The sequence below is a fragment of the Conger conger genome, chromosome 4 (assembly GCF_963514075.1).
Source record: "Conger conger chromosome 4, fConCon1.1, whole genome shotgun sequence".
Lineage (NCBI taxonomy): Eukaryota > Metazoa > Chordata > Actinopteri > Anguilliformes > Congridae > Conger > Conger conger.
Window position 1 is genome coordinate 534,977 of NC_083763.1, and position 27,739 is coordinate 562,715.

At 43.3% G+C, this 27,739-nt stretch overlaps 2 protein-coding genes across 2 annotated transcripts in view; both read left to right on the forward strand.

Annotated features, from left to right (window-relative positions):
- The first annotated feature begins 3,290 nt into the window (after positions 1-3,290).
- On the forward strand, positions 3,291-27,610 carry LOC133125948 (butyrophilin-like protein 2). The gene is made up of 5 exons (XM_061237696.1): positions 3,291-3,543; positions 5,431-5,712; positions 24,145-24,213; positions 24,846-25,199; positions 27,321-27,610. Exons 1-5 carry the CDS (start codon positions 3,291-3,293, stop codon positions 27,608-27,610), a joined length of 1,248 nt encoding a protein of 415 aa, XP_061093680.1.
- Positions 18,440-27,739, forward strand: part of LOC133125949 (butyrophilin subfamily 1 member A1-like) — a 28,631-nt gene continuing 19,331 nt past the window's right edge. Inside the window, exons 1-2 of the mRNA XM_061237697.1 lie at positions 18,440-18,534; positions 19,164-19,256. The gene's annotated coding sequence lies outside the window, so the exon portion shown is untranslated. The remainder of the gene's footprint in view (positions 18,535-19,163; positions 19,257-27,739) is intronic.

Sequence of the window (27,739 nt, forward strand, 5' to 3'; positions counted from 1 at the left end):
CTGCCATTAGCGTTAGGGTTGTAAGTAAGGGGAGGTAAAAAACAAAATCTTTCTTCAGTAAAAGCAAACTGTACACATGAATATGTGAACCACCGTTCACATATCACATATGCATGAGAAAACATCTTGTGGCAGTTAGAATATTTGCATGAAATATTTGCATGAACAAGCTGGTGCACACGTCTCTGTAACGTACTCAGTGAGTGTATTTTCCTCTTCATAATGTGTACCTAATGTGTACCTTTAAGAATCGACAAAGATTTTCTACGACAGGTAAGGAGGCTGCATATTTGTTTAGTTTTACTGTTACCTATATATGATGGAGTTCTGTAGTGATCAGGTTGAAAAATAATACAATTGCCATTTTAATGCATGTTCTCAGTGATCTCTGTTCAGTAATCTGGTGGCCATTGAGTAACTGGCACTGGGTGTAGATTCCTGTTTAACAGTAGTGATGTCTCCTGATGAGGACTGTCACGATCGGGCGAGTTTTTAGGCAAACAGCGGTCGCTGGATGGACACCTGGAAACTAAATCTCACCATTTAGTAAAACAAATTAAGTGAATTGTAGCACCTCTAACTGAATTAAAAAGGATAGCTATACATCAGAGACCTAAAGGTTTTGAGTAGTAAAGTGTAGAAGACTCAGAAGGAGATGTTGCTTTTGGAAAACAGTAACAGCTGGCAGATTTATTGCACAATCTCTGCAACATAACATTCACAGAATTTATTTGAAAATACCCAAAATAAAATCGAAGAAGAAGAAAAAATAGAAAAATAAAATAAATGATCTTTGTTTGTCTTTTAAAAAAGATTAGCCAAACTACCCGGGTAGTAGAACAAAATACTTCTAAGTGTTCCTTATCTGAAATCCTGATGGGAATCAACTCAATCACTCCACAGAATGAAGTCTGAAACAGCTGGCCACACCGCATCCAAACCTTCGTCCTGTGAAAAGTCACTCACTGGGACAGGCTCGCCATCAAACTCAGTCTGGTATGGAACAAAACTAAATCCAGGATCAAAAACCAATCTGCATGTAGCAGTACAGAAAAGATATAGTCAGTTTCAATCATTTCTATTTCTTTTGAATATATGGTATATATCTTTTCTCAATATCTTAATTTATCTTAAACATAAATGATAAATTATTACTTTTTAGCAACATGAAATGAATGCGTTATTTTTTTTACTCCATTAGTGCTTCGGTAAAACACATTCAAAACGCATTAACTTAACTAAATGACTCTTTTTTTTGTTGTTGTTGCCAAAACACAATTAACAAAAAAATGATCAAAATATAATATGTAAACAATACTCTCACATCACTCGGATTGTTTTTTGTAATAGTATGTGATCGAAACACTTAACATGGTTCACTGATAATATCCCACTCATTATAACTAGTGGGAGGTTAATGTGCCTGTTCATACAACGGACACTCGGAAGAAAGAGCACGGTAAAAACAAAAACAGCAGTACGATGCAGTACTTTAGTTTGAACAAAAACACACTTTTCTACAATTCCTGGTAAGAATTGAACAATTATCTTTTCTACTTTTTTATTTGTTTTCGTCAGATGGTCTGGAGCTCTTCTTTGCTACTTCCTTAAAGGAATCTCTCACGACTGATTTGCGCATGTGCACCCCTTGTGGCATCATTTTGTTAACCCTTTAGTGACAGCATATTCTATGTGGGTTACAGAACGAATATGTGAACCTCCTTAGTGCTTCATTTCATCCGACACTGTTTCCACTCATCCATTCCAACCATAATCAACATTACGACATACAATAAAGTGCCAATCAGAACCAGGGACACGTACACTGAAGACCCAAGAGGGAAGTACTGTTCCAAGAGTGATAACATTGATAAAACTTTAACCCTTGTAGAAAAATTAAGATCAACTGACCAACAAGCAGCAATACCAAACTTTTGGCAACTAAGAGTAGACCACCAAGCATAGAACACTAAGAATAGACCATTAAGTGTAGAACACTAAGCATAGAACACTAAGCGTAGAACACTAAGAGTAGAACACCAAGCATAGAACACTAAGGGTAGAACACTAAGAATAGTAACATAATGAAATACAGGTGTGATCATTACATACAGCATACACACAGCATACATGGATAATTATTACAGTGAGGTAAGGAGGGAAAGGTGCAGCCTGGACAGGTGAGTCTTCAGTCTGCACTTGAAGGAGGTCAAAGACTCTGCTGTTCTGACCTTCACAGGAAGGTCATTCCACTACCATGGGGCTGTTTGGTTGTATTAGCTCATGTCACCAAACCAAAATCACAGGTCATAATATTAACCAAGTGTGAAGAAAAGCTTTTTTCCCTCAACCTATCACTATGTGGCTCTGTAATTTACTCAGTGATTTACACATGGGTATGTGTCTCTTCCAGAGATGAAGGCTGATTGGTCAATGAGCCCGTATTTGATTCTCCTGATCCTCCACCAGAACTCCAGATCAGGTACAGAATATGCTCACTGCACTATAACACAGTTTACATCATACATCAGTAACATTGCATGGAATTAACTGCATTACAAGTGGATCAGCTACCAAATGTGAACTACAGTGACTACAAACTGTGAAATAAGGATTAGCAGTTCCAGTTGTTATGGAGTACTGTGTTCTAGAGGATTAAACCTGGGGTTTAAATTCCAGCTATAAGCACACTGTAGATGACCCTTTAATTTCTGCTTGCTTTGTTTACACACATTTAGATTAACATATCCCCCCAGCACTTCCCACAAGACACCCCAGTGAACATGGCTGTGAGCCTTCTGGATTTGGGGAAGACTTACAGTCAGTTACCTGAGGTATAGTGCTGTGGGAAAGTATTCGCCCCTTACAGATTTCCTATTTGGACAAAATGCAGGACCTGGATTTGAGTAGTGCAGGACTGCCGTGTTGGTCTGTAGCTGGTGCAGGACTGCAGTGTCAGTCTGTAGCTGGTGCAGGGCTGCAGTGTTGGTCTGTAGCTGGAGCAGGACTGCTGTGTTGGTCTGTAGCTGGAGCAGGACTGCAGTGTCGGTCTGTAGCTGGTGCAGGACTGCAGTGTCAGTCTGTAGCTGGTGCAGGGCTGCAGTGTTGGTCTGTAGCTGGAGCAGGACTGCTGTGTCGGTCTGTAGCTGGTCCAGCAGTAGTCTTAGTGTGTGCTCTTTCTCTCTGCAGAGATGTTCCAGCTTCTGGGTCCAGCTGGTCCTGTCATTGCTGTAGTTGGTGAAGATGTTGTTCTGCCCACTCACCTCAAACCCAACATAAGTGCAGAGGATATGCGCATAGAGTGGTACAGACCGCAGCACAGAGACCCACTGGTGCATCTCTACCTTCTGGGAGAGAGCAGGAATGAGCACCAGAACCCATCATACAGCGGAAGGACCGGACTCTTCCCTGAGGAACTGAGGAAGGGCAATACGTCTCTGAGGCTGGGCAGGGTCCAGGTCTCTGATGAGGGGCAGTATTCATGTTACATTCAGTCCAAGTCTGACAATAATTACCGCATCATGGTTTCACTGGAAGTAAGAGGTCAGTGCCTTTTTGGGGTTTTGAGATAAAGAGATGCTCCCTTCACACTATGTTACAGAGATGGGGACTCACACTCAAGTCGCACACACACACTCAAAAATGACTCCTGAAAAATAAGTTGTGAACAATTTCACAACCAATCATTATTTTTCAATGATTTATATTCTAAATAATCCTTGGTTAAAACACAGACACAGACTCAGGGAAGCAGTGAAATGGCAATGAAGAGGCAGACAGAGCGTAATCCAAACAGGCAGGCAACAGTTAAAAAACCGGGTGGTCAGTCTAAATGGGGCAGAGGTACAGAAATCGTAATCCAAAGAGAGTGTCCAAAGAGCAGGCAGGGGTCATGAACAAAATATCCAGAACGGAACAGGTACGGGGAAGCTAGAACCGGGGTCGGGAACAGAAACATAGAAAGACAAACTCACATCAAGAAACTGAAAAGGACAGGTTTAAATAGACTAACTGATTGACAGACAATGAGAAACAGGTGAACTGAATGAGCACTGATATAAGGAGTGGGGAGGCGGAGACAGGAAATGAAACAGGTGGAACAGATGAATGAGGAAATGAAACTGAAAACAGACTATGGTGGTCACAGAGGGACACGAGACAGAAACACTAGGAGACAGAAACGCTAGGAGACAGAAACACTAGGAGATGGAAACACTAGGAGACAGAAAATCAGGAAACGGAAACACTAGGAGACGGAAACACTAGGAGACAGAAAATCAGGAAACAGAAAACACAGAAGCTGACATGAGCAAAGGGCTGCACTATTTAAAATCGTGATCTTTAAGCTCGATATGCAAGCAGGACAGTGAGTCATTTTGAATGTGACGTTATGTCGTGGACATTGACTGTTGTTCCAGTGTCATAGAAATATGGACTGTATGTACTTTAGCTTGTTTGTAATAGACATTGGCATTAAAAGCTGTAGAACCCAAGTTTGGCATGTACTTATAATTGCACTATGCATTGGTTAATGGCATTCCATAGGATTCTAGCTAGGTTCTCCGATAGCATAATGTAGGCACAAAATCATAGCTCCCGATTTCTTGCAAAAAAATATCAAGAACTCATTTTCTTGAATGATTAACACTTACCTTTCATTTAAAAATAAAAAAAGTAAGAGTATCTTCAGAAACCGCAAGTATTGGCTTTCAACACTCTAATTTTACAAATAAAGTTATAATCATTATTAAGTCGCAGATGCAGATTAAGCCTAGCCCTAGGCTAAATTAAATGAGAGATTCTCCATACAAAGCTGCATTTACTCAAGGATTGAGCTTAATCTGTGTCCATGTAACAGACCCCTAGTTTGTTATTGATCCTCACCTTAAATTTCAGGCCCATGTAATGTTTACATTATGTCACGTGAGTCACACGGTGTAGAATGGTTATTTATTTTATCTTATTTATTGATATATCAGTGAACTACCTCACCAGCCATCTTGAGGAAGGCTTTGCCAAAATGTTGGCTCAGGTGTGGCAGTCCATTGATATGAGTAAATAATATAAGTAGTTTTTTTGTGTGTGCCCCTGATAATACTGTTTCTTCAGCTGTCAGACATGTGATGTCATATACAAAATCTAAACTTCTAGTTTCTATATCTTCAACTAGCATAGCAATCGTGATTCATTTTTATAGTCATACTGTTTAGGCTTGAGGCTTGACTCAGACATTGTGTTTGATGATTTGTCCGGTATGCTAGTATACTACAGAAAAGTCATTATGAACATTTTTTACTTTTGTTTGTTTTTTAAAAATCCAAAATTATATTGAAGGATATTTTTGAAATGGATAAACATATGATGGCAAATGTAGACGAATGCAGAGACTATTAGATGATATAAGCTGTTACTAACATCCCATTTCTGCAGCTGTAGGAACTGAGCCAGTGATCTTCACAGAAGCAGATGAAGAAGTGGAGGTTGGCCTGCTGTGTGAATCTAAAGGCTGGTATCCTCAGCCTGACCTCATCTGGCAGGACAGCGGGGGTCACAATCTCACCACTGAGAAACCTGAGATACTCAGGGACAGCCTGGACCTCATTGCCATAAGAACACGTGTCGTCATAAAGATAGAAGGCAGCAGCACATTCACCTGTCGTGTTCTGCAGCAGAAGCTCAATGAAGAAAAAGTGACAGAGTTTAACCTCCATGGTGAGTAAGACTTTACAGAATCAAACAGCACACACTCCACAAAAAAATGTATTTCTTTCTTTACAGAATCAAACAGCATACACTGGGTGAAATTCATCTTAATTAATTAATTTCACAGAATGAACCACTGTCTCTATTTTTGCCTTCAAACCAGCATCAATTATTCTAGGTACACTTGCACAAAGTCAGGGATTTTTTAGGCATATAGTCAGGTGTGTGATTAACCTATTAGGAATGATCATCAATTTAATATGTTGGTTGAAACACAATCATTAACTGAAACAGAAACAGCTTTGTAGGAGGGTTAAAACGGGGTGAGGAACAGCCAAACTCTGCTTCCAAGGTGAGGGTGCTGAAGACAGTTTAATGTCAGAGGTCATACACCATGGTAAGACTGAGCACAGCAACAAGACACAAGGTACTGCATCAGCAAGGTCTCTCCCAGGCAGACATTTCAAGGCAGACAGGGGGTTTCCAGATGTGCTGTCCAAGCTCTGTTGAAGAAGCACAAAGAAATGGGCAACGTTGAAGACCGTAGACGCAGTGGTCGGCCAAAGAAACTTGGTGCAGCAGATCAAAAATACATCATGCTCACTTCCCTTCGCAATCGGAAGATATCCAGCAGTGCCATCAGCTCAGAATTGGCAGAAACCAGTGTGACCCAGGTACACCCATCCACTGTGCAGAGAAGTCTGGTCAGAAGTGGTCTTCATGGAAAAATTGCGGCCAAAAAGCTATACCTCCGACGTGGAAACAAGGCCAAGTGACTCAACTATGCACAATAACACTGGAACTGGGGTGCAGAAAAATGGCAGCAGATTCTCTGGACTAATGAGTGAAAATGAGAAATTTGCCTGTATCAGAAGGCAGTTTGTTCACCGAAGGGCTGGAGAGCGGTACAAGAATGAATGTCTGCAGGCAACAGTGAAGCATGGTGGAGGTTCCTTGCCAGTTTGGGGCTGCATTTCTGCAAATGGAGTTGGGGATTTGGTCAGAATGAATGGTCTCCTCAGTACAGGCAGATAATTATCCATCATGCAATACCATCAGGGAGGCATCTGAGTGGCCCCAAATTTATTCTGCAGCAGGACAACGACTCCAAACATACAGCCAATGTCATTAAGAACTATCTTCAGTGTAAAGAAGAACAAGGAGTCCTGGAAGTGATGGTATGGCCCCCACAGAGCCCTGATCTCAACTTCATCAAGTCTGTCTGGGATTACATGAAGAGACAGAAGCATTTGAGGCTGCCTAAATCCACAGAAGAACTGTGGCTAGTTCTCCAAGACGTTTGGAACAACCTACTTGCCGAGTTCCTTCAAAAACTGTGTGCAAGTATACCAAGAAGAATTGGTGCTGTTTCGAAGGCAAAGAGTGGTCACACCAAATATTGATTTAGATTTTTCTTCAGTTCATTCACTTCCTCTGTTCATGCATTTTGTTAATTGATAAAAAAATAAACTATTAACATTTTTGAAAGCATTCTTATTTTACAGCATTTTTTTCACACCTGCCTAAAACTTTTCCACAGTACCATATGTCGCTCTGGATAAGAGTGTCTGCTAAATGCCTGTAATGTAATGTAATGTAATGTAATGTAATGTAATGTCATTTGTTCATTCATTGCACTGTATACCTGGGATGTGCCTAACCTCCATAAGTGAATAAACTATTTAATAAATACCCATGTATGTTTCAGATGAGGCGTGTCACAACCTTCCATGGAAAGTGGCCTTTGCTGTCACTATACCTGCACTTATTCTCATCGGCATTGCCGTGTTCGTCCAGTGTGTGTTCATCCGTCGTTTAATGGAATGGAAAGGTAACGTGTGTGTGTGTGTGTGTGTGTGTGCGCCGTGCGTGCGTGCGTGCGTGCATGCGAGTGTGCGTGTGCGTGTGCGTGTGAGTGTGTGTGTCTGTCTGTAGAATAAGGAATTGAGAAACTGCTCAATGGAACTGTCCTTTACTTGTAATCGTAAGGCAGTAGTCTACATTGGGGGCAACATTGGCTCAGCGGTAAGAGCAGTCATCTGGCAGTCGGAGAGTTGCTGGTTTGATTCCGCCCTGGGTGTGTCCTCGAGCAAGACGCCTAACCCCCAAATGCTCCTAATGAGCTGATTGGTGACTTGCCATGGCAGCCAATCGTCGTTGGTGTGTGAGTGTGTGTATGAATGGGTGAATGAGAAGCATCAATTGTACAGCACTTTTGATAAAGGTGCTATATGAATGCCAACCATTTACCATTTACTCTACCTTTTACACACAACTGACTCTGAAACAGCACTTTTACAACACTTACTTCTGTAAGCTGACGGAGAATCACAATATCATCCTCTGCAGAAGGAAATGGTAAATTGTTGGCATTTTTATAGCACCTTTATCCAAAGCGCTGTACAATTGATGCTTCTCATTCACCCATTCATACAGACACTCACACACCGACACACCGACGGCGATTGGCTGCCATGCAAGGCGCCGACCAGCTCGTCAGGAGCATTTGGGGGGGTTAGGTGTCTTGCTCAGGGACACTTCGACACAGCCCGGGTGGGGGATCGAACCGGCAACCCTCCAACTGCCAGACGCTGCCTGAGCCCCCCTGATGAAAACTCATACTTCACTTATCATCAGCAATCTATACAACCAATTTCTGTGTTTGTCCAGAATTTGAAAGTGTGCAGGTGATTGTACATGCAGGTGATTGCACATTTCACTGGGAGTATGTGGAAATTATTTAATTGAGTCTATTGAAATAATTGAGTCCAGAATGTAATGTTCTTGTTGTTTTCTTCCACAGGGAAACACAAACAGATCCACAAAGAGCTACAGATGCACAGAGACAACAGCACAGTGGGGTCCACAGAGGAAAACGGAGCACTATGTACTGGGGACCGAGCATTAACTGAAACAGAAACACCTGTGTAGGAGGGTTAAAACTGGGTGAGGAACAGCCAAACTCTGCTTCCAAGGTGAGGTTGCTGAAGACAGTTTAATGTCAGAAGTCTTATATCATGGCAAGACTGAGCACAGCAACAAGACTTATACTGCATCAGCAAGGTCTCACGGTTCTCAAGTGGAACCCACAGCAGATGGAAATGAGAAACACAAAGAGCAATTGTCATCTTCTTCTTCAGAGGATCATGAAGAGGTCCACAGGGGAACACAAAGAGGAAACAACATATATAAACGCGAAGAGGAACCCAGAGAGGAAAACGGAGCACTATGTACAGGGGGATTGTAAATGGTAAATGAGAGAGTAATCCTGAAGAATTAAGCAGCTTCCCCCACCCTGTACCTACCCAGATATTTAAAAAACAAAACAATGCACCCCCCCAATGGTCTATCGTAACAGGTGCTCCAGGACCTGTAGAATTTTTAATATTTAAATCATATAAAGACCACGTGCCATATTCCACAAAGCATGGAATCTATTCCTCCCTAAGTTTCACCACATGCAGTACCATGTAATTCCCATGGAGGGAAGAAGGCTGAAGACTGAATTCTCACAATTGTGTATACTTGTTCTGTTGTTCGAGCATTGTGTTTGCTAAGACAGATCTATTGCTCCTTTCATATATTTTTCTCTTTGGATTAATCTGAGCTGGAACCTGGAACTGTACCTTCCTCTAGTGCACTTGTCCCTCGTTATGGTTATGCACTCTGAATGCTGGTTATGCAGTTTGAATGCTGGTTATGTAGTGTGAATGCTGGTTATGCAGTTTGAATGCTGGTTATGCAGTTTGAATGCTGGTTATGTAGTTTGAATGCTGGTTATGCAGTTTGAATGCTGGTTATGCAGTTTGAATGCTGGTTATGCTGTTTGAATGCTAGTTATGCTGTTTGAATGCTGGTTATGCAGTTTGAATGCTGGTTATGCAGTTTGAATGCTGGTTATGCTGTTTGAATGCTAGTTATGCTGTTTGAATGCTGGTTATGCAGTTTTTGTGCCAAGCTGTTCTCAGAGTCTTTCATTATAATTGTCATTTTTCTGCTATGACAGTTATTTGTGTTTATATTTTGAGGGACAGCCTGTAGAGTAGTGGTTAAGGACACGCAAGGTCGGGGGTTCCAATCCCACCGTAGCCACAATAAGATCCACACAGCTGTTGGGCCCTTGAGCAAGGCCCTAAACCCTGCATTGCTCCTACTTAGTCTGTACGTCGCTCTGGATAAGAGCGTCTGCCAAATGCCAATAATGTAATGTAATGTAAGGAGTTATTTTTGAGCCTGTGCTTGTAGCACTGTGTCTCCAGTATGTCTGATGTTTTATAATCAGGCCCTGTGTCTCCAGTATGTCTGATGTTTTATAATACAGGCCCTGTGTCTCCAGTATGTCTGATGTTTTATAATCAGGCCCTGTGTCTCCAGTGTGTCTGATGTTTTATAATCAGGTCCTGTGTCTCCAGTATGTCTGATGTTTTATAATACAGGCCCTGTGTCTCCAGTGTGTCTGATGTTTTATAATACAGGCCCTGTGTCTCCAGGGTGTCTGATGTTTTATAATCAGGCCCTGTGTCTCCAGTATGTCTGATGTTTTATAATACAGGCCCTGTGTCTCCAGTATGTCTGATGTTTTATAATACAGGCCCTGTGTCTCCAGTATGTCTGATGTTTTATAATACAGGCCCTGTGTCTCCAGTATGTCTGATGTTTTATAATACAGGCCCTGTGTCTCCAGTATGTCTGATGTTTTATAATACAGGCCCTGCTGAAAAGGAGCCTCAGACTCGCTGCTGAAATAAATCTTAAATTAAAGATGAGCTGGAACAGAAGTTAGAGCAGCACTTCTCCAAGCACTTCCTGGAAAACGATTAGAATGTAGATTTCACATCATCCTGTACCAGTGGGCGTGTATGTTGATCAAATGTGTGTCAATCTTCCATCCTCCTCCAATCAGTATCCTTTTCACAGCAGCCTTTTTCACATGTCACTCAAATGGATTCCCTGTCCTTCAAAGATCCCTTTCAGTCGTGTATACGTCATCACTTCAGTTTCAGCACGTCTTTAAAACAATCATAGGCCTAGATTTGGGCTTTGATGCAAATTTGAGATTTGTTTCATTAAATTATATTGAAGAAGTCTAGGCTGAATAAGACTTTTGCACAGCATTGTATATAGTGTGGCAGCTTTAAATAATAATCTGTAAATATTTATCATGGGAGTGACATTGGCTCTGGAGGTAAAAGTTGGAGGGTTGCCGGTTCGATCCCGCCCTAGGTGTGACAAAGTGAGCTAGACACCCAACCCCCAGTTGCTCCTGGTGAGCCGGTTGGTGCCAGTATGGTGTGTATGAGTTTGATATGCACTGTTTTATATGACCTTGATATGCACTGTTTTACAGTGTTTTGTTTTTTACTTTGAATAAAAGCTTCTGCTGAAGAAAATGAAATGTACTCAGTCTCAGTCTCATTTCTAAATAAAGTTTGGTACAGGGTGTGTGGGGCTTTAACATGCACACACTGACTGATGGGATGTTAATTGCTTCATTGTATCAGGCATTACACCTGTATGGAAGCACCTGCATTCAGTATGTTTCTCCACTGATTTCCTCAGGTTTATCTGTCCTCTGTCTCCCGTCTGTATCTATATGCATCCTGTGACTGAAACGGACAGTCACTGGGCTGCCAATCACCCGTCTGCTCGCTCATTCCTGTTTTCTGTCCTCCATCACACCGTCTCCACACCGTGTAGCAGTGACACGCTACTTCTGCCATATTGAGCTCCTCATCGTTTTAGAAAGGCACCAAACAGTAAATCATCATCTCTACTGTTATAATGTTGCAAGGGTGACCATTGTGCATTGCCAAAGTGACAGGCTCTGTGGGGGCCATACCATCACTTCCAGGACACCTTGTTCTTCTTCACGCTGAAGATAGTTCTTAATGACATTGGCTGTATGTTTGGGGTCGTTGCCCTGCTGCAGAATAAATTTGGGGCCACTCAGATGCCTCCCTGACGGTATTGCATGATGGATAAGTATCTGCCTGTACTTCTCAGCACTGAGGAGACCATCAATTCTGACCAAATCCCCAACTCCATTTGCAGAAATGCAGCCCCAAACTTGCAAGGAACCTCCACCATGCTTCACTGAGGCCTGCAGACACTTATTCTTGTACCACTCCCCAGCCCTTCGGCAAACATACTGCCTTATGCTACAGGCAAATTTCACATTTTCACTCATTAGTCCAGAAAAACCTGCTGCCATTTTTCTGCACCCCAGTTCCTGTGTTTTTGTGCATCGTTGAGTCACTTGGCCTTGTTTCCACATCGGAGGTATGGCTTTTTGGCCACAATTCTTCTGACCAGACTTCTCTGCACAGTAGATGGGTGTACCTAGGTCCCACTGGTTTCTGCCAATTCTGAGCTGATGGCAATGCTGGATATCTTCTAATTGTGAAGGGAAGTAAGCATGATGTGTCTTTCATCTGCTGCACTAAGTACAGTCCTCAACGCTGCCCGTTTCTTTGTGCTTCTTCATCAGGGCTTGGACAGCACATCTGGAAACCCCTGACTGCCTTGAAATTTCTGCCTGGGAGAGACCTTGCTGATGCAGTATGACTACCTTGTGTCTTGTTGCTGTGCTCAGTCTTGCCAGGATATATGACTTCTGACATTAAACTGTCTTCAGCAACTTCATCTTGGAAGCATGAGTTTGACTGTTCCTCACCCAGTTTTAACCCTCCTACACAGCCGTTTCAGTTAATGATGGTGTTTCAACCTACATATTAAATTGATGATCATTAGCTCCTGTTTGGTATAATTGGTTAATCACACACCTGACTATATGCCTACAAAATCCCTTTGTGCAAGTGTACCTAGAATAATTGATGCTGGTTTGTTGGCTAAGTGTGGTCACACCAAATATTGATTTGATTTAGATTTTTCTATAAACTATTAACATTTCTATTTTTGAAAGCATTGCAAGCTATTCCTTTTTTCACACTTGCCTAAAACCTTTGCACATTACTGTATGATCTCAGTTTTTCAGCAACAATATAACACGAGGGGATGGGGATGTTTATTTGTGCCAAAACCCAAAACCATGGACTGTAGATATGCTCTGAACACATGCATGACCCCAACAGTTCCTTTTCATAGTCTCCGTTAACGTTACCTAAGTTTACCATGATGGATGTTATCCGCATAGCTGAATGATTTCAAGAGGACGTAAATTAGACTGGCGATATAAATGTCTTTTTGAGCGGTCTCTTTTCACTTATAAAGGTTAGCTTAGACTCGCTAGCAAATAGAAAGCCTAGTTAACGTACATAACGTTAGCTAACTTAGCCTGCTATCCCATTGTATTTGCTTAACGTGAATACTAGCACCATCTTCTGATCGTAAACTGCATCAACTTGCCTCCTGGTTGTAATTTCCGGAGGTGAACGACCGGGATAAGTTAGCCGAAGCTAATAATGCGGGTGTTCACCTTTTAAACGAAGTTTTCAACTAACGTTAGCCGACGTTGCGTATCCGACGTTGTTTTGACCGAAACGATCACATCTAATAAGTCTACTGCTGCACAGGAGGTGGGGAAAGGGAAGCAGTCCAGGAAGTGAAGGAATACCGATTGAAAACGCTGCAGCTGCATGAATAAGACTGAAATCCTGAATGAATCCGTCTGTGGCAGAAACACACCCGGACATGCTCCGCTGCTAACAGCTGCTAAATCTCCCCCTGGTCATGTGTCCCAGGGCTCCAGCCGGCCAATCAGATCAGGGCTATGCTCATAACTGACCAGTCACAGCGCACCAGCAGGAGGGCACAAGCGCTGATTAAATATGACCATCACGCTGGTGACAGGTGGGGATCGCGTGCACACAAACCAGTCTCACGAGCCATAATTCTGTCCCGCGTGAGTGCAGTTCATCATTTATAAATTATAGTTTCCTTTAAACCTCACTTCTACAGTGGAGCAGCAGTGGTTTTCAGTAGGCAAGGCAAGTTTATTTGTATAGCACATTTCATACACAGAGGCAATTTAATGTGCTTTACATAAGAATAGACAAAAAAACCAAAAACCTAAAAAATAGTTCATAGTTAGATATAATTAGTTAATTTAAAGAATTGAATTAAGTAAGTAAGTGCAATTCATTACATTATTGGCATTTGGCAGACACTCTTATCCAGAGCAACATACAGTTGATTAGATTAAGCAGGAGACAATCCTCCCCTGGAGCAATGCAGGGTTGAGGGCCTTGCTCAAGGGCCCAACAGCTGTGTGGATCTAATTGTAGCTACACTGGGATTAGAACCACCGACCTTGCGTGTGCCAGTCATTTACCTTAACCACTATGCTACATGCCACCCCAATTCAGTAATTCAGTAAGCTATCACAACAACAACTTTGTATGAATACTGGAATCATTCTGTGCAACAGGAAGTGAAGGCCTGGCATTCTAGTGGGCGTGGTTTGGGACCTCCAGCAATGGGATGTATTTCACACTTGAGGTGGTAGTCTCTAGAATTCTGTGAGAAAGACAAAAGGAAGGGAAACAGGTTGCCATCTGCTGGCAGTATAGTGCAGTATGTATGATGGTTTGGGAGTCTGGTGTTGTATAATGGTATAGTTTAGTGTAGTATAATGGTTCGGGCGTATGGTATTGTATAATGGTATCGTAAAGTCAAGTATAATAGTTAGGGATCATATAGTATAGTGTAGTATAATGGTTAGGGCGTATGGTATTGTATAATGGTGTAGTACAGTGTAGTATAATGGTTAGGGCGTATGGTATTGTATAATGGTGTAGTATAGTGTTGTATAATGGTTAGGGCATATGGTATTGTATAATGGTGTAGTATAGTGTAGTATAATGGTTAGGGCGTATGGTATTGTATAATGGTGTAGTATAGTGTAGTATAATGGTTAGGGCGTATGGTATTGTATAATGGTGTAGTATAATGGTTAGGGCGTATGGTATTGTATAATGGTGTAGTATAGTGTAGTATAATGGTTAGGGCGTATGGTATTGTATAATGGTGTAGTATAATGGTTAGGGCATCTGGTATTGTATAATGGTGTAGTATAGTGTAGTATAATGGTTAGGGCGTATGGTATTGTATAATGGTGTAGTATAATGGTTAGGGCATATGGTATTGTATAATGGTGTAGTATAGTGTTGTATAATGGTTAGGGCGTATGGTATTGTATAATGGTGTAGTATAACGGTTAGGGCGTCTGGTATTGTATAATGGTGTAGTATAGTGTTGTATAATGGTTAGGGCATATGGTATTGTATAATGGTGTAGTATAGTGTCGTATAATGGTTAGGGCGTCTGGTATTGTATAATGGTGTAGCATAGTGTTGTATAATGGTTAGGGCATATGGTATTGTATAATGGTGTAGTATAATGGTTAGGGCGTCTGGTATTGTATAATGGTGTAGTATAGTGTTGTATAATGGTTAGGGCATATGGTATTGTATAATGGTGTCGTATAATGGTTAGGGCATATGGTATTGTATAATGGTGTAGTATAGTGTAGTATAATGGTTAGGGCGTATGGTATTGTATAATGGTGTAGTATAATGGTTAGGGCATATGGTATTGTATAATGGTGTAGTATAGTGTTGTATAATGGTTAGGGCGTATGGTATTGTATAATGGTGTAGTATAATGGTTAGGGCATATGGTATTGTATAATGGTGTAGTATAGTGTTGTATAATGGTTAGGGCGTATGGTATTGTATAATGGTGTAGTATAATGGTTTGGCCGTATGGTATTGTATAATGGTGTAGTATAGTGTTCTATAATGGTTAGGGCGTATGGTATTATATAATTGTGTAGTATAGTGTAGTATAATGGTTAGGGCATATGGTATTGTATAATGGTGTAGTATAGTGTTGTATAATGGTTAGGGCATATGGTATTGTATAATGGTGTAGTATAGTGTAGTATAATGGTTAGGGCGTATGGTATTGTATAATGGTGTAGTATAATGGTTAGGGCGTATGGTATTGTATAATGGTGTAGTATAGTGTAGTATAATGGTTAGGGCGTATGGTATTGTATAATGGTGTAGTATAGTGTCGTATAATGGTTAGGGCGTCTGGTATTGTATAATGGTGTAGCATAGTGTTGTATAATGGTTAGGGCATATGGTATTGTATAATGGTGTAGTATAATGGTTAGGGCGTCTGGTATTGTATAATGGTGTAGTATAGTGTAGTATAATGGTTAGGGCATATGGTATTGTATAATGGTGTAGCATAGTGTTGTATAATGGTTAGGGCATATGGTATTGTATAATGGTGTAGTATAACGGTTAGGGCGTCTGGTATTGTATAATGGTGTAGTATAGTGTTGTATAATGGTTAGGGCATATGGTATTGTATAATGGTGTAGTATAGTGTCGTATAATGGTTAGGGCGTCTGGTATTGTATAATGGTGTAGCATAGTGTTGTATAATGGTTAGGGCATATGGTATTGTATAATGGTGTAGTATAGTGTAGTATAATGGTTAGGGCGTATGGTATTGTATAATGGTGTAGTATAATGGTTAGGGCGTATGGTATTGTATAATGGTGTAGTATAGTGTAGTATAATGGTTAGGGCGTATGGTATTGTATAATGGTGTAGTATAGTGTAGTATAATGGTTAGGGCGTATGGTATTGTATAATGGTGTAGTATAATGGTTAGGGCGTATGGTATTGTATAATGGTGTAGTATAGTGTAGTATAATGGTTAGGGCGTATGGTATTGTATAATGGTGTAGTATAATGGTTAGGGCGTATGGTATTGTATAATGGTGTAGTATAGTGTAGTATAATGGTTAGGGCATATGGTGTTATATAATTGTGCAGTATAGTGCTGTATAACTGTTAGGCAGATGACCCTGTAATGTTATGGTTCTGTGTCCAATTCCCAGCTAGGTCACTGTGACTATAACCTTCAGTAAGGCACCTGTCTTGAATTTTATCCAGTGAAATTTTCCACTTGTATAACTAGGTTGGACATTTAAATAATATATTGGTTGCTCTAGATAAGTGGTTCTTCTAAATGAAAAAAAAAAAGAAAAAGAAAAAGAATCAAAATATGCCTTTTTTTGCTTTCACCAAATATTTGACTTCACTGTATATAGAGAAAGATGGAAGTTTGTTTATAGTAGAGGACTATCTATGCTATGGTTACAATTTCACTTATAGTCTTTGAATAGCCCTGTAGGAATGACATGAATGTATTTACTGAAACTAGAACAAGAAATGTGAAATATGCCAGTGCTAGGAGTACAGTGGAGCAGGGTGCACCTCCATCTGATGGAGTGCAGAATGCAGGCAATGTGTTGCCTTTGACAGTCTTGCCAATGGACAGACACTGATACAAGCATTTAAGGAATTTAAGGATGAATTATTACATTATTATAACTAAGCATTTGTATTACGTGTGGTATTTTGAGTGTGGTCCTGTGGCCGTGGAACTGCATGTGAAAGGAAAGGCGTCGAGTTTCCGTCCCATTTGAGGAATTGTACTCTGGAGAAAGCCATTTGATACGCGGGTTTTTACATTACATTACATTAATGGCATTTGGCAGACGCTCTTATCCAGAGCGACGTACAACAAAGTGCATACCCATAACCAGGGATAGACCAGGGATGCACTAGAGGGAAGTACAATTTCAACTGCTACCTGTACAACAACGATAAGGACCAGGGCCTATTTGATTTTTTTTTTTTTTTTGCCTTTCCTTCCCCCTGTACCTCTGCAGAGTAGTAAGCCCAGTCCACCATGCCTCTGAATCAAGTCTGCTTTCCACTGGAGAACCAGAACAGCCCATAAGAACCAGAACAGCCCATAACAACCAGAACAGCCCAGCTGTATTACAAACTCAATTATTATGCTTCTCATTTCAACACGCACACATCAGCAGTATAAAAATAAGCCGAAACATCCGAAACATAACACCAACAGATGATGTATACTGCCAATCAAGTGCAGCCCCCCACCCAACACTCACCTGTTCAGCTAAACATGCATTCCCTTCAACAGAACACCCCTGTATCACCTGTTACCGAATAAGCCCCCAGTCCCAACTATTGTGTCAGTCAGAATAGACTTATCTGTGTCGTTGTGCAATGTCATGAATGAGCCGCCATAGGGCCCATTAGGATGTATTTTAGCAAGCTATTAATGCCATTCAAATACTGCCAGGTGCTCTACCTGTAACTTCTCTGTGTGGTTAATATTTATCTGTAGGTAATACCCTAATCCTTCAAAAACCACCAAATTGAATATAATGGAAGCCTCAACCGTATATGCAGGCCCATCATGTATTTCTTTATGCATGTGTGTGTGTGTTTGTGTGTGCGTGTGTGTGTGTGTTTGTGTGTGCGTGTGTGTGTGTGAGTGTGTGCATGTTCTCACCCCCTACTCGACCCAGCTCCTGGTCCAAGCGATGGTTCTATCCCACCTGGACTACTGCAATTCCCTCTTGGCTGGCTTCCCAGCGTCCGCCATCAGACCCCTCCAACTTATCCAGAATGCAGCAGCTTGTCTGGTCTTCAACCTTCCAAAATACTCACACGTCACCCCCCTGCTTACTTCCCTCCACTGGCTGCCTATCATGGCTCACATCAAATTCAAAACATTGGTGCTAGCCTTCCAAGCAGTTAAGGGGTCTTCCCCAGAAATCTTTCTTCAGTAAAAACAAACTGTACTGGAGCTGCATGAGAAAACATCTTGTGGCAGTTTGAATATTTGCATGAAATATTTGCATGAACAAGCTGGTGCACACGTCTCCGTAACGTACTCAGAGAGTGTATTTTCCTCTTCATAATGTGTGCCTAATGTGTACCTTTAAGAATCAACAAAGATTTTCTATGACAGGTAAGGAGGCTGCATATTTGTTTAGTTTCACTATGTTACCTATATATGATGGAGTTCTGAAGTGATCAGGTTGAAAAATAATATAATTGCCATTTTAATGGATCTCTGTTCAGTAATCTGGCGGCCATTTTGAGTAACTAGCACTGGGTGTAGATTCCTGTTTAACAGTAGTGATGTCTCCTGATGAGGACTGTCACGATCGGGCGAGTTTTTAGGCAAACAGCGGTCGCTGGATGGACACCTGGAAACTAAATCTCACCATTTAGTAAAACAAATTAAGTGAATTGTAGCACCTCTAACTGAATTAAAAAGGATAGCTATACATCAGAGACCTAAAGGTTCTGAGCAGTAAAGTGGAGAAGACTCAGGAGACGTTGCTTTTGGAAAACAGTAACAGCTGGCAGATTTATTGCACAATCTCTGCAACATAACATTCACAGAATTTATTTGAAAATACCCTAAATAAAATCGAGCTCTTTTGTTTAAGAAAAAATAGAAAAATAAAATAAATGATCTTTGTTTTCTTTTTAAAAAGATTAGTGATTCAAACTACTCGGGTAGTAGAACAAAACACTTCTAAGTGTTCCTTATCTGAAATCCTGATGGGAATCAGCTCAATCACTCCACAGAATGAAGTCTGAAACAGCTGGCCACACCGCATCCAAACCTTCGTCCTGTGAAAAGTCACTCACTGGGACAGGCTCGCCATCAAACTCAGTCTGGTATGGAACAAAACTAAATCCAGGATCAAAAACCAATCTGCATGTAGCAGTACAGAAAAGATATAGTCAGTTTCAATCATTTCTATTTCTTTTGAATATATGGTATATATCTTTTCTCAATATCTTAATTTATCTTAAACATATGAACTATAAATTATTACTTTTTAGCAACATGAAATTAATGCGTTATTTTTTTTACTCCATTAGTGCTTCGGTAAAACACATTCAAAACGCATTAACTTAACTAAATGACTCTTTTTTTTGTTGTTGTTGCCAAAACACAAGTAACAAAAAAAGATCAAAATATAATATGTAAACAATACTCTCACATCACTCCGATTGTTTTTTGTAATAGTATGTGATCGAAACACTTAACATGGTTCACTGATAATATCCCACTCATTGTAACTAGTGGGAGGTTAATGTGCCGGTTCAGACAACGGACACTCGGAAGAAAGAGCACGGTAAAAAAGAAAACAGCAGTACGATGCAGTACTTTAGTTTGAACAAAAACGCACTTTTCTACAATTCCTGGTAAGAATTGAACAATTATCTTTTCTACTTTTTTATTTGTTTTCGCCAGATGGTCTGGAGCTCTTCTTTGCTACTTCCTTAAAGGAATCTCTCACGACTGATTTGCGCATGTGCGCCCCTTGTGGCATCATGTGATCCATCCATCCATCCATCCATCGTCACCCGCTTATCCGGAGTCGGGTCGCGGGGGCAGTAGGCAAAGCCGGGTATTCCAGGCGTCCCTCTCCCCAGCAACGCATTCTAGCTCCTCCTGGGGGATCCCGAGGCGTTCCCTGGCCAGGAGAGATATATAATCTCTCCAGCGGGCTCTGGGTCTCCCTCGGGGTCTCCGCCCAGTTGGACGAGCCCGGAAAACCTCCAAAGGGAGGCGCCCGGGAGGCATCCTGATGAGATGCCCGAACCACCTCAATTGGCTCCTTTCGATGCGAAGGAGCAGCGGCTCTACTCCGAGCTCCCTCCGGATGTCCGAGCTCCTCACCCTATCTCTAAGGCTGAGCCCGGCCACCCTACGGAGGAAGCTCATTTCGGCCGCTTGTATACGCGATCTCGTTCTTTCGGTCACTACCCAAAGCTCGTGACCATAGGTGAGGGTTGGGACGTAGATCGACCAGTAAATCGAGAGCTTCGCCTTCCGGCTCAGCTCCTTCTTCACCACAACGGTCCGGTGCAACGCCCGCATTACTGCTGACGCTGCACCGATCCGCCTGTCGATCTCACGCTCCCTTCTACCCTCACTCGTGAACAAGACCCCGAGATACTTGAACTCCTTCACTTGGGACAAAGACTCGTTCCCAACCCGGAGGAAGCAATCCACCGTTTTCCGGCAGAGAACCATGGCCTCGGACTTGGAGGTGCTGACTCTCATCCCGGCCGCTTCACACTCGGCTGCAAACCACTCCAGTGCGTGCTGAAGGTCACGGTCCGATGAAGCCAGCAGAACCACATCATCCGCAAAAAGCAGAGATGCGATTCTGAGGTCACCAAACCGGACACTCTCCTCACCTCGGTTTCGCCTTGAGATCCTGTCTATGAATACCACAAACAGGACCGGTGACAAGGGGCAACCTTGGCGGAGTCCAACACCCACCGGAAACGTGCTTGACTTTGTGCCGAGAATGCGGACACAGCTCTCACTTTGGTTATACAGGGACCTGATGGCTCGTAACAACGGCCCCGGTACCCCGTACTCCCGCAGTACACCCCACAGGGTTCCCCAGGGGACACGGTCGAAAGCCTTCTCCAAGTCCACAAAGCACATGTGGACTGGATGGGCAAACTCCCATGACCCCGCCAGCAACCCTGCCAAGGTAAAGAGCTGGTCCACTGTTCCACGGCCAGGACGGAAGCCACATTGCTCCTCCTGAATCCAAGGTTCGACCGTCGGTCGGAGCCTCCTTTCCAGTACCCTAGAGTAAGCTTTCCCAGGGAGGCTGAGGAGTGTGATACCCCGGTAATTGGAGCACACCCTCCGGTCCCCCTTCTTGAAAATGGGGACCACCACCCCGGTCTGCCACTCTACAGGTACTGTCCCCGATCTCCACGCGACACTGAAGAGGCGTGTCAGCCAAGACAGCCCAACAATGTCCAGAGCCTTCAGCATCTCAGTGCGAATCTCATCTACACCCGGCGACTTGCCACTGAGGAGCTTTTTGACTACCTCAGCAACTTCCGCCAGGGATATAGGTGCAGATTCCCCCGAGTCTTCAGGCTCTGCCTCTTCCACAGAGGACGTGTTGTTCGGGTTCAGGAGCTCCTCGAAGTGCTCTTTCCACCGCCCGACAATATCCCCAGTCCGGGTCAGCAGTTCTCCTCCCCTGCTGAAAACAGCCTGAGACAAGCCCTGCTTTCCCTTTCTGAGTCGTCGGATGGTTTGCCAGAACTTCCTCGAGGCCAACCAAAAGTCCTTCTCCGTAGCCTCCCCGAACTCCTCCCATACCCGGGTTTTTGCTTCAGCGACTGCCGAAGCTGCAGCCCTTCTGGTCACCCGGTACCTGTCTGCTGCTTCAGGGGACCCCCGGGCCAGCCAAGCCCGAAAGGCCTCCTTCTTCAGCTTGACGGCCTCCCTCACCGCTGGTGTCCACCAGCGGGTTCTTGGGTTGCCGCCCCGACAGGCACCGATGACCTTCTGGCCACAGCTCCTGCTTGCCGCCTCTGCAATGGAGGCTTTGAACATGGCCCACTCGGACTCCATGTCCCCAGCTTCCCCCGGGATGCGTGAGAAGTTCTTCCGGAGGTGGGAGTTGAAGACCTCGCGAACAGGGGCCTCCGCCAGACGTTCCCAGTTCACCCTCACTACACGTTTGGGTTTACCGGGTCTGTCAGGCAGCCTCCCCGGCCACTTGATCCAACTCACCACCAGGTGGTGATCAGTTGACAGCTCTGCTCCTCTCTTCACCCGAGTGTCCAAGACATACGGCCGCAGGTCTGATGATACGACCACAAAGTCGATCATCGATCTTTGGCCTAAGGTGCTCTGGTACCAAGTACACTTATGAGCTACCCTATGCTCGAACATGGTGTTTGTTATCGACAATCCATGGCCAGCACAGAAGTCCAATAACAAAACTGGGTTCAGATCAGGCAGGCCGTTCCTCCCAATCACCCCCCTCCAGGTTTCTCCGTCATTGCCCACGTGAGCGTTGAAGTCGCCCAGCAGAACTATGGAGTCTCCGGGTGGCACCCTTTCCAGGATGCCACCCAGTGACTCCAAGAAGGCCGGATACTCTGAACTGCCATTTGGTGCATACGCACAAATGACAGTCAGAGCCTTCCTCCCAGCGACACGTAGTCGCAGAGAAGCGACCCTCTCGTTCCCCGGGTGGAACTCCAACACAGTGGCGCTCAGCCGGTGGCTTGTGAGTATCCCCACACCCGCCCGGCGCCTCTCACCTTGAGCAACTCCAGAAAAGAACAGAGTCCAGCCCCTCTCCAGGAGTTTGGTTCCGGAACCAGTACTGTGCGTGGAGGTGAGCCCAACTATATCTAGTTGGTACCGCTCCGCCTCCCGCACTAGCTCCGGTTCCTTCCCCACCAGAGAGGTGACGTTCCACGTCCCCAGAACCAGTCTGCGACGCCGAGGATCAGCACGCCCGGATCCCCGCCTTTGCCTACTGCCCGTTGGGCAAAGCACCCGACTCCGATGCCGACCCCTGCAGGTGGTGAGCCCACAGGGCGGCGACCCCACGTGACCAGTTCGGGCTGTGCCCGGCTGGGCCCCATGGGATAAGGCCCGGCCACCAGACGCTCGCCGACGAGCTCCCCTCCCGGGTCTGGCTCCAGCAGGGGGCCCCGGTTTCCCTTTTCCGGGCGAGGTAACTGGGTCTTTGTGTGGCCGTGTCATGGGAGTCTTTGAATCGCTCTTAGTCCGGCCCCTCCCCCGGGACCAATTTGCCTTGGGAGACCCTACTGGGGGCTAACAGTGCCCCCGACAACCTAGCTCCCAGGATCACCGGGACACACAAACCCCTCCACCACGTTAAGGTGGCGATTCCTCGGAGGGGGCATCATGTTATTTGACATTCATTTTGTTAACCCTGACAGCATATCCTATGTGGGTTACAGAACGAATATGTGAACCTCCTCAGTGCTTCATTTCATCCGACACCGTTTCCACTCATCCATTCCAACCATAAACAACATTACGACATACAATAAAGTGCCAATCAGAACCAGGGACACGTACACTGAAGACCCTAGAGGGAAGTACTGTTCCAAGAGTGATAACATTGATAAAACTTTAACCCTTGTAGAAAAATTAAGATCAACTGACCAACAAGCAGCAATACCAAACTTTTGGCAACTAAGAGTAGACCACCAAGCATAGAACACTAAGAATAGACCACTAAGTGTAGAACACTAAGCATAGAACACTAAGAGTAGAACACTAAGCATAGAACACTAAGCGTAGAACACTAAGTGTAGAACACTAAGCGTAGAACACTAAGAGTAGAACACTAAGCATAGAACACTAAGCGTAGAATACTAAGCGTAGAACACTAAGAATAGTAAAATAATGAAATACAGGTGTGATCATTACATACAGCATACACACAGCATACATGGATAATTATTACAGTGAGGTAAGGAGGGAAAGGTGCAGCATGGACAGGTGAGTCTTCAGTCTGCACTTGAAGGAGGTCAACGACTCTGCTGTTCTGACCTTCACAGGAAGGTCATTCCACCACCGTGGGGCTGTTTGGTTGTATTAGCTCATATCACCAAACCAAAATCACAGGTCATAATATTAACCAAGTGTGAAGAAAAGCTTTTTCCCCTCACCCTGATCACTATGTGGCTCTGTAATTTACACAGTGATTTACACAGTGATTTACTCATGGGTATGTGTCTCTTCCAGAGATGAAGGCTGATTGGTCAATGTGCCCGTATTTTATTCTCCTGATCCTCCACCAGACCTCCAGATCAGGTACAGAATATTCTCACTGCAATATAACACAGTTTACATCATACATCAGTAACATTGCATGGAATTAACTGCATTACAACTGGACCAGCTACCAAATGTGAACTACAGTGACTACAAACTGTGAAATAAGGATGAGCAGTTCCAGTTGTTATGGAGTACTGTGTTCTAGAGGATTAAACCTGAGGTTTAAATTCCAGCTATAAGCACACTGTAGATGACCCTTTAATTTCTGCTTGCTTTGTTTACACACTTAGATTAACATATCCCACCAGCACCCCCCAGTGAACATGGCCATGAGCCTTCTGGATTTGGGGAAGACTTACAGTCAGTTACCTGAGGTATACTGCAGTGAGAAAGTATTCGCCCCTTACAGTTTTTCTATTTGGACAAAATGCAGGACCTGGATTTGAGTAGTGCAGGACTGCAGTGTTGGTCTGTAGCTGGAGCAGGACTGCAGTGTCGGTCTGTAGCTGGTGCAGGACTGCAGTGTTGGTCTGTAGCTGGTCAGGACTGTAGTGTCAGTCTGTAGCTGGAGCAGGGCTGCAGTGTTGGTCTGTAGCTGGTGCAGGGCTGCAGTGTTGGTCTGTAGCTGGTCCAGCAGTAGTCTTAGTCTGTGCTCTTTCTCTCTGCAGAGATGTTCCAGCTTCTGGGTCCAGCTAGTCCTGTCATTGCTGTAGTTGGTGAAGATGTTGTCCTTCCCACTCACCTCAAACCCAACATAAGTGCAGAGGATATGCACATAGAGTGGTTCAGACCACAGAACAGAGACCCACTGGTGCATCTCTACCTTCTGGGAGAGAGCAGGAATGAGCACCAGAACCCATCGTACAGCGGAAGGACCGCACTCTTCCCTGAGGAACTGAGGGAGGGCAATACGTCTCTGAGGCTGGGCAGGGTCCAGGTCTCTGATGAGGGGCAGTACTCATGTTACATTCAGTCCAAGTCTGACAATAATTACCGCATCATGGTTTCACTGGAAGTAAGAGGTCAGTGCCTTTTTGGGGTTTTGAGGTTCAGAGATGCTCCCTTCACACTGTATGTTACAGAGATGGGGACTCACACTCAAGTCGCACACACACAGACTCCAGACTCGACTCGGACTCATCAAAAATAACTCAAAATAAGAGTCATGAACAATTTCACAACCAATCATTATTTTTCAATGATTTATATTCAAAATAATCCTTGGTTAAAACACAGGCACAGACTCAGGGAAGCAGTGAAATGGCACTGAAGGGGCAGACAGAGCGTAATCCAAACAGGCAGGCAACAGTGAAAAAACCGGGTGGTCAGTCTAAACGGGGCAGAGGTACAGAAATCGTAATCCAAAGAGAAGTGTCCAAAGAGCAGGCAGGGGTCATGAACAAAATATCCGGAGCGGAACAAGTACGGGGAAGCTAGAACCAGGGTCGGGAACAGAAACACAGAAAGATGAACTCGCAACAAGGAACTGAACAGGACAGGTTTAAATAGACTAACTGATGAAACAGGTGAACTGAATGAGGACTGATATAAGGAGTGGGGCTCGATATGCAAGCAGGACAGAGTGATTTTGAATGTGACGTTATGTCGTGGACATTGACTCTTATTCCAGTGTCATACAAATATAGACTGTATTTATTTTAGTTTGTAATAGACATGGGCATTAAAAGCTGTAGAACCCAAGTTTGGCATGTGCTGTAGTTGCACACGGTTTAGAAATGATTTATAATTGCACTAAGCACTGGTTAATGGCATTCTATAGGATTCTAGCCAGGTTTTCTGATAGCATAATGTAGGCACAAAATCATAGCTCCTGATTTCTTGCAAAAAAATATCTAGAACTCATTTTCTTGAATGATTAACACTTACCTTTCATTTAAAAATAAAAAAGTAAGAGTATCTTAAGAAACCGCAAGTATTTGCAACACTCTAATTCCACATTTACAAATAAAGTTATAATCATTATTAAGTCGCAGATGCAGATTGAGCCTAGTCCTAGGCTAAATTAAATGAGAGATTCTCCATACAAAGCTGCATTTAGTCAAGGATTGAGCTTAATCTGTGTCCATGTAACAGGCCCCTAGTTTGTTATTGATCCACACCTTAAATTGCAGGCCCATGTAATGTTTACATTATGTCACATGAGTCACACGGTGTAGAATGGTTATTTATTTTATCTTATTTATGGATATATAGGGTGGCCTGTAGCATAGTGGTAACGGTAAATGACTGGGACACACAAGGTCAATGGTTCTAATCCCAGTGTAGCCACAATAAAATCCGTACAGCCGTTGGGCCCTTAAGCAAGGCCCTTAACCCTGCATTGCTCCAGGGGAGGACTGTCTCCTGCTTAGTCTAATCAACTGTACGTCACTCTGGATAAGAGCGTCTGCCAGATGCCAATAATGTAATATATCAATAAACTACCTCACCAGCCATCTTGAGAAAGGCTTTGCCAAAATGTTGGCTCAGGTGTGGTAGTTCATTGATATATGTATAAATTATATAACTAGTTTTTTTTGTGTGTGCCCCTGATAATACTGTTTCTTCAGCTGTCAGAAATTTCTGGTTTCTATAACTTCAACTAGCATAGCAATCATGATTAATTTGAATAGTCATACTGTTTAGGCTGCACCATTCTGGAGACTTGAGACTTGACTCAGACTCTAGCCCAGAGACTTGAGGCTTGACTTGGACATGCGTTTGATTTTTGATTGTCTGGTATCGTAGTATGCTACAGAAAAGTCATTATAAACATTCTTTTTTTTTTTAAGATATTTTTTAGGCCTTTTTCAGCTTTATTGGACAGTATAGTATAGAGAGACAGGAAGAATGGGAGCGAGAGAGAGGGGAAGACATGCGACAAATGTCAGACGGTCGGATTCGAACCGCCGACGTCGCGGCTCGCAATGAGCATGCGGTCAGTGCTCTACAGGCTGCGCCACCGAGACACCCCATTATAAACATTCTTGACTTTTTTAAATGTTTGTTTTTGTTTGTTTTTTGCTTCATCCAAAATTATATTGAAGGATATTTTGGAAATGGATAAACATATGATGGCAAATGTAGATGAATGTAGAGACTATTAGATGATCTTAGCTGTTACTTACATCCCATTTCTGCAGCTGTAGGAACTGAGCCAGTGATCTTCAGGGAAGCAGATGAAGAAGGGGAGGTTGGCCTGCTGTGTGAATCTAAAGGCTGGTATCCTCAGCCTGACCTCATCTGGCAGGACAGCAGGGGTCATAATCTCACCACTGAGAAACCTGAGATACTCAGGGACAGCCTGGGCCTCATTGCCATAAGAACACGTGTCGTCATAAAGAGAGAAGGCAGCAGCAGATTCACCTGTCGAGTTCTGCAGCAGAAGCTCAATGAGGAAAAGGTGACAGAGTTTAAGCTCCATGGTGAGTAAGACTTTACAGAATCAAACAGCACATACTGCACACAGATGATCTAAAAAAAATTTTGGAAACTGGTTTTGGCTAATTTTGGGCTGAGCTCAGATTTGCTCTATCACATCAAGTTTTGTGCTATCTGTATG

Coding starts and splice junctions, on each gene's coding strand:
- LOC133125948 (XM_061237696.1), top strand. CDS start 3,291: ATGCGCATAGAGTGGTACAGACCGCAGCACAGAGACCCACTGGTGCAT. Junction 3,544..5,430: donor GGTTTCACTGGAAGTAAGAG/GTCAGTGCCTTT, acceptor CCATTTCTGCAG/CTGTAGGAACTGAGCCAGTG. Junction 25,200..27,320: donor GGTTTCACTGGAAGTAAGAG/GTCAGTGCCTTT, acceptor CCATTTCTGCAG/CTGTAGGAACTGAGCCAGTG.